Raw genomic sequence first — 13,758 nt, forward strand, 5'->3', positions numbered from 1 at the left:
AGTTTTTTTGTGTAAAATGGCGACGTTTCAGGTGGGTTTTTAATATTAGAAAGAAATTGAAATAGAAGGAGCCAAATCTGATGAGTAGGGTAAAAACCATGCTGTTCCTGACGAGAAACTCGTGTGCGGATTGATTTCTAATGGTGCATTGTCGTCGTAGAGCACCCTGCCCCTAGTGCACCCCAGATCGGGTCGTGTCCCCCAAACTGCCTTTCTCATATGCCTCCGAATTGGCAGTAAAAGTCACTCTTGATAGTCAGGCCGTTTGAGATGAATTCCTGGTGCATTACTACGTACCATTACTAAGTACCAAAGACGATGATGAGCATGCACTTTTTGTCGAGCTGTGGACATCCTTAGCCTCTTTTTATTCGCGGCGACATTGAGCTATTCCATTGCAATCACTTGCTTTTTCTCTGCGTCATATACCTCTACACCTAAGTTTCGTCAGTACTGATGATCCTCTACGTGAAAGGGTCATTCGTCAGGTTTCACCCCCACTTATTTTGCTTTGTTACAAGGTAACAACGAAGTTCTAAGGTCATCATTTATAAACAATTGCTTAAATCGAGCACGAATTGCAGGAGGGTTCTCGGCTTGCACCGGAAAAAAGACTTCAAGGACCTATTTGCAAAGTTGCAGGAATGCTGAGAGCACTGTATTGCTGTACAAGGCGACTACATCCAAGGTGACACTGTCTGAATGCACATGAAGAAAGCACTTTCTTCACGACAGAATCATTCTTGAAACTTCTTGATACCACCTTGTGTAGGAGGAGCCTATGCGTCACACTATCATCGGTGGAGCGCCAGTTTTCCATACCTTATTCTTTTACAGGAACCTAGCGGATGGAATGTGCAGTATGATTGTAACTAAAAAAACAAAATAACGCCTCTTGGTTCCGCTCATTCTTGCAACTCTTGCACCTTTGTATGATGTAGCCTGCTACTGTTGCCACAATTGTACTAACCCCCATTTGTTTCCTGTTTAGGAGGTCTCCCCGACAGTTTTTACTTCAGGAGCTCCGATTGTGCAATTATACCCACTTTTTGTTTGTTTGTACCTACTGATGAAAATAAATTCAACTCATTACACAGTCGGGGCAACATGGGAGAGTTTATTGGCTATCTGCCGGCTCCTAAGCTCATGTTTTATACGATGCCTGTGGTTGAAAGGATGTTTCACACCTGCCACCATGGTTTCAAGGGGAGCTGGCTATTGTGCCCAGGCCTATATTTCGTGCACATGCAGAAGTACCTGATAAAGTGGTCGTGGGCACAGCTCCCACACTAGCCCAATTGGTAAGCATTGCATGCACACAGCAGAGCATGTGGATTTTACACCCGCCTCAGCAAGTTGTTTCTTGTTCACTTTCGTTCCATTCTTCGTCTATTTCTAAATCTGTTTCCTTCGCATCGTTATCCGTTGGTTTCATGTAGTCCGTTTACATTGAACAGTACTACAGCAGCATTTATGACTGTGAAGGATGTATTAGACATCTTGCAGCCAGGCGACCTAGACATCTGGCTTCAAGGAAATGGCAGTGTTGTGCATACTTTGCTTTATGCAGCCTTTCTTGACCCAGTCATCCATATTCCCTGTATGGAGTGGCAGGTAACATACATGTTCTCGTGTTGGTCTCTCTGCCTCTCCCGTTAACAAATCATTTTGCATCGGTCTCTGACACTTGATGCAAACTTTTGCAATGCAGTCACCACAACTGCGATGTTTTACTATCACTCGCCTGCCTCACTCCTTCCTTCTCTCTCTGCGGCCACGTTTGTGTAACAGTGCTGGAGCCAGCAATAATTATTATGTTAATGCACTTGTTCCCAGTTCAATGGCACTCATGTTAGTGGCCGTTCTAACAGGTCCTTTAATGTGAAAGCGTTAAGGAGCCTGTATTGCTGAAAATCCAGGGTCAACGTCCCGCGCCCCGTGTCAGCGTCCAGCATCCGGCATCAGATGTCGCTTCGGCAAAAAGATTTTAGAACCACTTATACGCAGCTTCTACATGTGATGCAAGGAATTGAATGAAATAATTGAATTTCCCAAGCTAAAAGACGTGGAAAAATCGTGAACTACGACATAAACACAACCTAAAGACATGATAGCTCTCGGATTGTAATTTCAATATACGAGAAAACATAATTCAGTTACGCAAAAACTCAAATAAGCCCCTTTTCCAGCATTTCTACAATGCAGACCAGACACTGCGTCCACCATTTGCGCACGCCGGTGCATAAATATCTTGCAGAGCCCACAGAGCGGCACGTCCACTTCCTTGAAACACTTTCAGATGGTGCTCGCCTCTGCCGCATTGCGGCCCATGCAAGAGGCTGCATTTCAACAAGAAAGCCTGCCTTCGTACATAGCGTTCGCCGCAAGCATTTCCTGGTAAACATTACGGTTGCATACGCTGCAGTTGCCGGGATGCGTGAGAAGCAGTCAAGGGTCTTTGAAGGCTATCGCATTCCACTCCTAAAGGTGAAGCTTAAGCGTCCTCCAAATTTTATCTCAAACTTTGTTGACCTCCCGGACATTACTAACTGTGGCTCTTGCTTTCTTGCTAAATAGCTCATACACAGAAAATAAAAGGATTATGTGTCTGATAGTAAGATCGAACCTTAGTTTCCAGGCACAACAGTCCGATGCTCGAATCTTTAGGCCACAATCACACGTATACTTATCTCATGCCAATGCAGAATTGTGTTTGTCACCATTGGCACGTGTGTCCCGCACCAGTTTGCATTAGGCCAAGGATGCAGCAATGAAGTAGGCTAAGACTAATAGTCAACCTTGCCACCGTTTTTTCTGCCTTAATGGCTTCTCTTTGAACACACCTCTTCTCACCAGTCCATAGTGCCCTGTTTATGTTGACCTCTGCAGTCTGGTTTCGGTCAACCCATCGCCGTATGCATCATGGGCTGAGACATGCTGGGGCAGACACAGACTGGTGGTAATCATTGGGTATTGGCAATTGGCAGAATCCTGGACATACATGTCGTATATATAAGCTGATCCTCACATTAAAGCTCTGTTTTTTAGTTACTACTGTGTCATCCTTTGATAAGCCTATAAAATCACTTTGGCCCTTTTTTTACATATATCACTGCGTTAACATTTCAAAGTGTGCATTTGCATAGCTTGCCTCAATTCTTTTGTTTTTTCACAGTTGTGGTATTTGTGAAAGCTAGGCTGCATGCCTTTCATTCTACACTGAATAGTGCCAAGAAATCAAATTTGCACAGTTTAAGAACAGCTTATAGCAATAACAAAGAGTCTTTTGTTCTTGTTCGCTGTTGCTTTGCAGAGAAGCTGCACCAGGGAAACAAGAATGTTGTGGCACCGGATACCAACCACAACCGACAGCCCTCCTACATGACAACCAGTGACACACCGGCGGTGTATCCAAAGCCCAGACTGGTTGATTCTGAGCATCTCTGCACTTCGACTGACTGTGATCCAGTGGAACATACGAAGTCAAGACGAGACCACACTGAGGTTAGTTGCACAGTTCCTGCGATTTCCGAAACATAGAAGATCTTGCGTCTTTCCACCTTGGTGTTGAAGCCTATCTTAATACATTTTGTTGCATTTTGTGGACTATGCGTGTGGGTTATTTAGATCAATGTGTTAGTTTATTTGTTTTTATGTCTGTGTTCATCTTATTTTTTAGCCCCTTCTACAATTATGACTCATTGCTGACTGCTTTCTTGTCAGAACATCCACTAGATGATGCAGAAAGGCTGTGTGTGTTGCTCGAATGAAGAGTTTTGTTTTTCTTCAGTTGTTCCCGGGTCTCTTGCAGTAATGATGTCAAAACAGCATCTGTATAGTACCAGCCAGTTGTCTCACATTTCGTCATTGTCAACTAACTTTGCTACAGAACTGTGAAGCTCTTTGCAGGCAATTTCAATTTGGGGCCCCGCTCTCGATCACTTTGCTGGCTTCACCATAGTTCTTTTATGAGCCATTCAAAGAGAACGCAAGCTCCCTAAAAAGCCAATCTGGAGGTAAAAAAACGTGGAGAATAGAGTCCCTAGTCTCACATGGAAGAATTACGTAATTTAGACATTTGCTACCGGATAACACTTAGCTGGCTTCTCAGTAGTGCAGGGTTTTTTGTCTTAATGACAGTCTCACGGCCTTCTACCTAGCTACCTGATCAGACACGTCATTCCAGGCCATCATTATTTCGTTTTTTTTTTTACACATTTGCAAGCCGCATAGCAGTGAGGTTCAGTTCACTGAGGTTCACAGTCAGTTCAATGAGGTTTACTGCCTAGTTTCACTGTGACCCTATTGCAGCAAAATGGATTAGTGAATGGTGGCCAGAAAATAGTACCGACCCCATAAAGTACACTTGACACTGTCCGTGTGACGCAGCGCAAACGCATATGCGACACATGTTTTGACACTTGATATGTCATGGCACTGTACGTGTGACACTGCACATTGTCGTATGTTATTACTAGGGACCGGATGTTTATACACTAGAAATTACTATTGTTCATGCCTGTAACAGGCACTAAAGCTGCTTTTTAAGGCGTATATCGGCACCAGTTACTGTCCATTAATCATGCATAGGCTCAATTATTAAGAACTTCCGCTTTGCATCAGAGGATAAATTATGATTTTCCAAGGACTACAGGTCACTAAACCCCTGTTTTATGAAATTCAGTTTATTTTATGAATAAAACAACTACACAAGCTGTGTAGGTTACAACATTTATGTGAAGATGGATAGAGAATAGAGGAAAGCTGTGGAAACAGTAACAAGCGCTATCCTAGGGTTGCATATTGTGCCTTTCTTCACTGAGAAGTAGTTTGTATGGAGAAAAGAAATGCCCAACATCCACTGAAATTAGCTGGACATACTTGTACTTTGGAACATTTGAGGATCCAGTTCCCTTTAAAACTGCAGAATGTTGGCTTGTCAGAACCTTTTGTGGTTCTTTCAGTACCGAAAACCCTGGATTTTTGTGTGGGACAGATTAAAGTTTTGAGCTTATTCTACGAGGAACAATTTCATTATGGATAGTGGTGAACTGTTCCTAAATGTCCAAAATTAGCTCCACACTCAGGGTCAAAGTTGCACTTAAAAACTGTGTTTGTGCAGCGCACATGTGCAGAACGTGAAGGAACACAAAATTCTACACAGCGTCCATCTAAGTTGTTTGTGTTCGTTCTGCAGAAACTCTGTATTTAAGAACAATGTATAAACAAGCCTGTGAAATAATTCTTTTGGGATTGAGTTGCACCTCAGCGTTCAAATTTCTAGATGATTTCCTCTAAAAAGATGAAGTGAGCGCACAAGTATGCCGAATCATATTCAAGTGTATCGTTGCGTAGAGCAGTTTTAACCCTATTCATAGCAATACTCTATACCCTGCTGCAAAGTGGTTAATAACAACCTCTACACAAGGTACGTGTTTCTGTTTGTAATTGGCTGCCTTTAGCAAAGTTCCCTAAAGGGGAATTACTGTATAAACAAAACTCTTACCTAGGAGAAAACATGGAAAAAAGTATTTTAGGCCCTGAAAATCTAATATCGGCACAGATGGGTATTAGGCATATATAGGCACAATAAAAGTGCTACTAAAATGTTTCTAGGCCCATAGTTCAGGCTTATATGTCAAATAGGCGCAATAATGATGGAAGGAAAAAATAGCCATTTTGCCTAGTGTTCATTGTCTCCAGTTATGATCCTCTGTCTTCAAGCTACACCTCTACAAGCTGAAGGTTCACATTATACATAGAAGTAGGGAGTCTGTTGCACTATAATGCAAAACTTCGCTCTCTCTTTGAAGAACTTGAAGGAGGTATGAGTGAAACATTGTCTGCAGAAAGGGGAAACAAATTTATTTGTACATGTTTGTGGATGGGGAGAACAGGCTGAAGAAAACTGTTTGTTAATTATTTTTTTTGAGCTGCCCCTTAGAAAAGCTTAAAGACAGTTTCCAGATGCTCCTTGGCTTTGTTTACAGCTCCCAACTAATGCGGTGCGGTAGCTTGGTGGCTATGGCATTGCGTTACTAGGCACAAGGGCATAGGCTCTATTCCCTGCCCTGGTGGCTGCATATTGATGGGGGCAAAACCCCGAAACGCTCGTGTACTTAAATTTAGGTGCACTTTAAGAGCTTGAGTTTGTCAAAATTATTCTGGAGCACCGTGCTATGGCCCTTGTCGTGGCCATGTGGTTTTGCCGTGTAAATCCTCACAATTTAACTTTAAAATGGCTCCCAACTTTGTCTGTGACAGTGACAGCCCTTCATGGTGCCTCTGCTAAAGACAAACAGTGCCACATTTCTTTATATTTGTGCCCCGTGTCTTCTCACCTTTCCCCAATATTGAGACCAAGTGCCATTTGTAAGGCACCCACTACGTTCCTAATTTTACATGTCTGTCACACATGCCTGCAATCATTCCATAATTTTTCAAAAAAGTTTACAAATTCAGGATTGGTGTCCGTTTTTACAAACATTTTGACAAGCTTTATGAAAACTCATTTCCTTTGCGACAAAATTTCATGTAATTCATCTCCAATTATGGCTGGATGGTGGAAGGACACAAGAGGGGTAGTTGCTTCGAACAAGTTTATTCCGAAAAGTTCCATTGTCCATACTGGCATCAACACATGTTGCTGGGCTTGTTGACTCGCATCTATTCTGGTGTTGTATGGAATGCAAAACAAAGTGAAGACCAGGACAGCTACACTCTGGCAAATGAGGGTGGGAAAACGCGTTTGATGTAGCTTGCTTTTCTGCATTAAATTTTGATCTAGTGTGATTTATACATGTTAACCGGATGCCGTATGTGTGCCATGCAGCTTACACTAAAGGCTACTTCGACAGCAAGTGCAAGGCCTTCATCTAAGACAGGTGATTCTCAAAAGTCAACCAAGACACCATTGGAAATATACAGGCCACTCGGTGAGTTAGTAACCCCCATCTATCACGTGACTTCCTCACTGGTAGGCAGCAGTTTTCTTCACATGAGGTATTAGATCCCTTCACCTGCACGTGGGCATATAGGTACGTGGTTTCCTAGGAAAAATTTCCATAGGTATATTTTATTGGCTGCTACAGGTTTCATCCTTTTGGGTTATGAAATCATAAACCTGATACTCCTATAAAGCTGATAGCCTTTATTGTTCTATTGCATAATGCAAATGACCTGATCTCCTAATAAATGTGATCGCCTGTATTGGTCTATAATATAATAGACCAGATACACTGGAGAAACTGCTAGCTTGTTTTGGTCTATTGAATTTTTATATAAACACAGTACACTGATGGCCTGTATTGGTCTATTAGCTTACAAATGAACTGGTGTAGAAGGAGCACTATGTACCAAAGCAGTGTGTTCTACAAAGGTGCAGTAATGGTTCATTTTAAACAAAAGCTTTCTGGACGAGCCCTCCCAAACTTTGCTGATCATGGTGGCTGCTGCTGCTTTGCCAAATAGCTCACGCACAGGATGGTACTCGCGCAATGGATCGTGGTCTTTATACAGCCCCGCCTTTAACTACCCCTACAAATGGTACATACTACTGTACTCTACTACCCCAGTATGGACACGTTCTACGCCATCACACTAATAAAAAGGTGGAGCTGCCTACATCGTGTACATACCAACACAGGATAATGGGCTGCAGATAATGTCAGCGTGGCTTTCGGCCAGCAGAATTGGGTGCCATGCTTTTCTTGCTTGGACAATACCACACTTATATCCGATCTTGGAACCTGAAGCCTTAAACTTTTTATATCATTATGCCTGGAATGAGCTTAGAGTGCTTGTGTATGCCTTTAGTACAATGGTGGCCATCTCATCCCATTGTCCTGGCTTAGCAGAAGGTAATAGAGTATACACTCAAGGAGACTACTCTCTTAGCTCGATGTAGAAGGAGCTGCCTTGTGTTGTATTGAAGCATTCATAAAAAATCTTGGTATTATAGCATTTAATCAGTGAATAAATGATATGGTCTGTTGCAGCATTGTTCATTCAATGTATAATATTGTCTTTGATTTGTTCTATAGATAGTTGAGCTTGATGAAAACATGTGCTATGTCTAATTGGTGCTTGAAAACCTGACGGTAGTCATTCAAAATGCATATAAAATTTAACTCCAAATTTCAGAGTGTCTCTGTGTTTTGTGCACAACCCTAATTATGAATACACTCAGAGTACACTTGGCGCTCCATTCATGTAGACTTCAGTATGTGTCGGAATAATTTTCCTTGCAGAATTTAATTGCCCTATTTACCATATTCTATTCATGAGCACCTTAGTCTGTGTCGGAATAATTTGCATTGCAGAATTTCATTGTTTTATTTCACATGGTGCCTTATTACAACCTGACATTCATTGTTCACTATGTGTAATTGTGTCAGTGCATCGTCACGGCCATTGGGCCATCAAATTTACATTAATATCAAGGTGTATTTTCATGACGTATCTATAGAAAAAGTTTATACTTGAAATGTAGCTGATTGTTATAAGAAATAATGTGACATGTGGTGTAGTTATATCCTATACCTTCACTGTATCTGAATTCCTTTCTCTATGCTGCAAGCCATTGCACATACAGTCGAACCCGACTATATCGAACCCGTTTACATCGAATTATTCTGTATATCGAACAATTTCTGGTCACGGTATAGTTACAATGAGTATATATAGCAAAAATTACGCTTACATCGAACAAATATTGCAGTGACTCCCGATATATCGAACCGTCAAGCAGCGGAAAAGTGCCCCCAGAAGTTGGCTTTCCCTCGCGGTAGCGGGGAAACCCTACGGCGCGGCTCCATCCAACCGCTCTCCCTACCGTGACCGCGCTGCCTCGGGCTGTTCGGGCGAGCCGTCGACACTCCCCCTGTCGCGCATAGTGGAGTCTATTAGGCCACATCCTCCCTCTTTCTCTCTCTCATCTTTCACTTCCCACTCTCTCTCCCCTGACGACGCTTCGCCGTGTTCCCTCGCGGGTTGTAGAATCAAGCGTCCTTCCTTTCTTTAGATCACTATCTATCGACACTCCCCAGCAAAAAAATGATCCTGGCCCGCCTACAGCGCTTGCTCAGACAGCCAATCAGAGGCTCTTGTGCTCTCTTCGTGCAAGATGGCGAAAGTGCGAGTTGTCAGGCTGGTTGTCTGGTTTATCGTGTTTGCGCCTTGTGGGACTTCTCCCGCAGTGTTGCCGTGATGAAGCAGCAGAATTCGCCTTTCGTCGTGAAGCTCGAAATCATAAATCGCGTCGAACGCGATGAGAAGTTGGATGGCCCCGCAGCGTGCAAGATTCCGAGGAGCACTCTCGGCACGGTTAGGGCTAAAGTGACCCGACTCGCAACCCGGTGCCCGTGGCGCCCGACGCGTACGCACGGCCGTGTACGAGGGGTTCTTCATACGTGCCGCTTTCCGCGTGCTCGTTGATGACTGTAAATTCTGATGAATGCGACAAAGCCGTTGCCGGTGTTGCCGAAGTTTGGAGCGAGCTGTCAAAATTTCCGGAACATTCGAATCAACGGCGGGCGACTTTGTCAGTGCAGATGATGGTGTCGCGACCACGGGAGAGCCCGGAAACGAAGACTACATCGCCGACATCGTACCGAGCACAAATGAAAGTAGGCACGTTGAGGAAAGCAACTACGGTCCTTCGCCTTCATCCTCCGAATTGATTGGTACACTCGCATTAGTCCGGTGCTTCTGCGCGAATGCGGAAGGTTGCGGCCTCAGCTGCTCCGACTCCTTAGACAACGTGAGGAAGTACGTGCATCGCAGGCAGCGAAATTGCCCGAGCAAAAGAAAATGCAGGACTAATTTATGCGAAACTAAGCTAGTTTCTTCAATAAAGTGATCTTATAAATGGTATGTGCTTTTATGACATCCAATTCTTTAGCAGGCTTATATCGAATTATGCTCTATATCGAACTGATGGGCGTTTTTTTGCGAGTTCGATATAGCTGGGTTTGACTGTACAGCCTTCGTTTCGCTCTCAAGCACAAGATTGCCCATTGGGTATGCGAAAGAAGGAAGCTACGACAGTTGAAGGAATTGTTAAAGGAAGCAGGTGTAAGGCGATGTTGTCGCGATCTCTACGCAGCAGAGAGTGCATGTGTGTTTTGCTGTTAAGTGTGGTACAGAGCAGAGGAAGTCTGACAATCAGCCGTGATTTTTCTGCACTCTTGAGCGGAGAAGCGTCAAAGCATTTTTGCAGAGTCATGGTTACCTAAGTAGAGGAGTACAACATGTAAGTTCCACGCAATCAGAGCTGTATTGCAAAGCGGTACAATGCAATGGTAAGTTATTGTATACAGTATACAATATGGTCAACGTTTGGAGTGCAAGAGTATTCCAAAATTTAAATTAACAAACTTTGCCATATTTGATTTGGTCTTTCAATCAAATAATCACTATTCCTAAATACGAATATTTTTCTTGTAGTTTATGAACACTTCACATTAACAACTGTGTGATAGGTTTCATACTGATCGGAATGTGAGATTATTCGAAACTTTTGAATGACAAATCAATGTTTTAATATTGTATTTAGTTCTCAAATGAAATTTTCATTATTCATTCAAGTCCTGTAGTCTAATAGTCACTATTTGCAAATATGAATATTTCTTGAGAACTTTTCAAATACTTTATGTCAAAGAGTGTACACGATCGAACATGAAATTGAAGCAAAAGTTAAATTTTTCTTCATCCCCTCGACATAGGGCGTAATAAGCTAGAGCATGCTGCGTCATTTAGTCAGCCTGATTTATCTGGCTATGCGAACACTCAGAAAAGTATGTTGTTTGGCACAGCATTCGGCAGGTCGTATTGTTCAGTACCATCTACAGAAGCGGCACCAGTGCCCTCTCATTGGAAGAGCATCATATCCGAATACGTTTCATTGGAGCATACCTTGTGGAATAGTTCGCCGCAACGATTTGAACTAGAGAAGAACAGTTTTTTTGTTGGCACCTTTTCTTGCGCTAGCGTGAGGGAAACAACCTATCATGCATGAAACACAAGTGTACAAGAATGTACAGGTTGCTATTGCCGCAGACGACACGCGTGCTGGTGCCGACGGTACACACATATTATTTTGTCCCACGAGGTTACCAGTCTTAAAGTGAAGTTGGGAACAACCTGCCTAATTGTTTCTAATGTTTCCTATAAGCTTTTAATAAAGCATGTTTTTAATGTGCCGCATTATGGCAGAAGGTTTATATTGTTGTGAATACCAAGGTGTTAAAGTGTTTGATATTAGTGGTGGGAAATCTGTACATTATTATCAAACTATTCCAAAAATAGTTGATGTGATTCCATTTTTTTCTGGCACTATTTAAGGCATATTCAGTTCGGTCTCAAACACTGCTATACGCACACCCCTATGTACCTGCGGCCACAGCAGACTTAAAACACGAGAAGTTACGTAACAGAGCACACTGTATGTCACTTGGCGGTCCATACTTTCGAGCAAAACCACTATCATTCGCACACACCAATGTGCCAAAAAAATCCAAGGACACCTAAGCACTTCTTACGAGTTGTGAATGCGAAAGCAATAATGTTCAATTGAAATCCACTGAGCAGTCCTTCCAGTTTTGCAAGCAGGAGCATTCTGTGGTGCTAACACCACAAGCCACTGACGTCCTGTGTGACGAGAGACTGCGGAAGTTGCAGCAGCCGCCAAGACCGGCAGGCTCGCACAGCAGCTAAGCCCAGTGGGGGTGAGAGAGACAGAAAGATGCAGACCGCGTGCCTGCTTGCCAGAGCGAGGGTGTCATTTCGCTGCTATTGAAGACAGATGCCAGCCTTTTCACTCAATGGGCGATTTGACGCTTGCACATCAATATAGAAACTGTTTGAAATCAAGAGTACGTTTGATGAAAACACGTCTGGTCGGGATTGCTCATAGTCAAACATTAAATGGCACCAGCCATAAACAGAAAAGAAGTTGTTTTCTTTGCTTTTTTACGTTTGTGGTTGGCATCTGTTTTACCTTTTTTGACTATATAAACTGTTTATTTGCTCAAACCAACCTTTGGCTTTGGGAGGGCCACATTTCTGTACACTGAATTTTCCAAAATAAAGCATTATTATTATTATTCTTAGTGCTCATGCATGCTTTTAATAAACAACACTTTGTAATCTGCAATGTAGTAACAGGAACTTGAAGTGGTCAACAAGGAGTGATGAAGAGAGGCTGCAGCCAGCGTTCCAAACAAAAGTGCGTGCTCATTTCTATCAGTGCAAGTAACTGCTGTACCTTGGCGAGGGGTTTCTGTAGCTAGCTCCCCCCCAGCTGTGAGAAGCATCAGTGAGTATCAAAGGAGTGTGGTGAGGGCTAGCTTGGTGGGGGAACTGCAGGAATGTTTCAGAAGAGGACTGCGCTGCAAAGAGCAGTCCGGGTTGGTGCAGCTGCATCTTGAGCAAACTTGGCAGGCAATGAAAGCGAAAAAAAATAAACTACAAGGAAAACAAAACAGATGTTGGATGAATAGAAAGTGTTATAACTCCGTGTTGTGGCTAGTTATCGCTCAAAATTGGAAATTAACAGCAATAGACTGTCCGCAGTTGAAACTCCACACAGAGCCTCCTGTATTTTTTTTTCAATGACAGCCCAGCTAGTGACGTGAAAACCGGGGATCACTTTGAGGGTACCACTTTCTACAGGTTTTCCTGTTCTATTTAATCCAAGCACCAGTCAATTTAACCTGAGTGACAGTCAATTTAATCCAAGCACCATTAAAATAATGCAACTGCCAGTCATTTAATGCAAGTGCCAATCAATTTAATCCAAAATACCACTGTATTTATTCCAAATGCCAGCCAATTGAATCCAAATGCCATCGAATTTCATCCAAGCATACAGTCCTTCAAGAACGTTCAAATTTTGCGGCCACCAAAATTAAAAAAAAATATTAGGGGTTATTTTTATTCGAAATAAAAAGACAAGGTGAGGGACCTAGTAGTGTTCCTGCCACGTGACTAATTACAACCTTTGGGCGCTTTTCTTCATTGAGTTTTTGGAGCGACTCGGAAGACAAATTCTTGTAGACAAGTTAGCATTGTGTCATTAACAGAGTTAGTGATACAAGTGCGATGTCATCTTGGGTATCAACTGAGGCATCAAAGAGGGACTCGGTGATAATCACTAGGCACTGTTAGGCATTGGTTATTAGTGAATAAAAATCACTTTTCCTGCTGCCACTTTTGCTAGCCTTCAATCGATTACCTCATCATCGACACAATTCAAATGCTCATGAAATTAGCATTTAAATGCAGGATACACTTAACTTACAGAGTCAAGTCACTAGTGAGCAGAAGTTACTATGCTCAGTTCAGTGTTATCGCAGTTTAAACACGATAACGTCATGGATATCAAATGAAATGTCATAAAACTAGTTATTCAACCCTGCCTATTAGGAGCATGTGTGCTTAAGTCACTAGTGATTAGAATGACTTATTTCCTCTGATAGTGGCAGCTTTATTTCATCCATCTCATAAATGTTATCAATCAAACTATCATAAAATGAGCATTTTTGGTGTCGTGTGCTCGGTTCGGTTCTCTCCTACGTTCATGTGCCATAGCATCATCGATATCAAAAGTCATTTAAACGACGAATCAGTTATAATAATCCAAAGATGCTTGGATTGAGTCAGTTGTGGTCATGAATCACTATCTTGAGCATGAAAGTGCCAGCTATCATTCATTCATGGCGTCATTGGCATCAAATTGTGATAAAAAAAGCATTCTTG

At 42.5% G+C, this 13,758-nt stretch overlaps 1 protein-coding gene across 7 annotated transcripts in view; it reads left to right on the plus strand.

Annotated features, from left to right (window-relative positions):
* Window positions 1-13,758, plus strand: part of LOC142567959 (uncharacterized) — a 176,646-nt gene that overhangs the window by 40,755 nt on the left and 122,133 nt on the right. For all 7 annotated transcript variants that reach the window (XM_075678057.1, XM_075678060.1, XM_075678061.1 and 4 more), the window contains 2 exons: window positions 3,314-3,504; window positions 6,833-6,935. In XM_075678057.1, coding sequence (XP_075534172.1) covers window positions 3,314-3,504; window positions 6,833-6,935 — 294 coding nt within the window. The remainder of the gene's footprint in view (window positions 1-3,313; window positions 3,505-6,832; window positions 6,936-13,758) is intronic.

Source organism: Dermacentor variabilis, unplaced genomic scaffold (genome assembly GCF_050947875.1).
Source record: "Dermacentor variabilis isolate Ectoservices unplaced genomic scaffold, ASM5094787v1 scaffold_15, whole genome shotgun sequence".
Taxonomy (NCBI): domain Eukaryota; kingdom Metazoa; phylum Arthropoda; class Arachnida; order Ixodida; family Ixodidae; genus Dermacentor; species Dermacentor variabilis.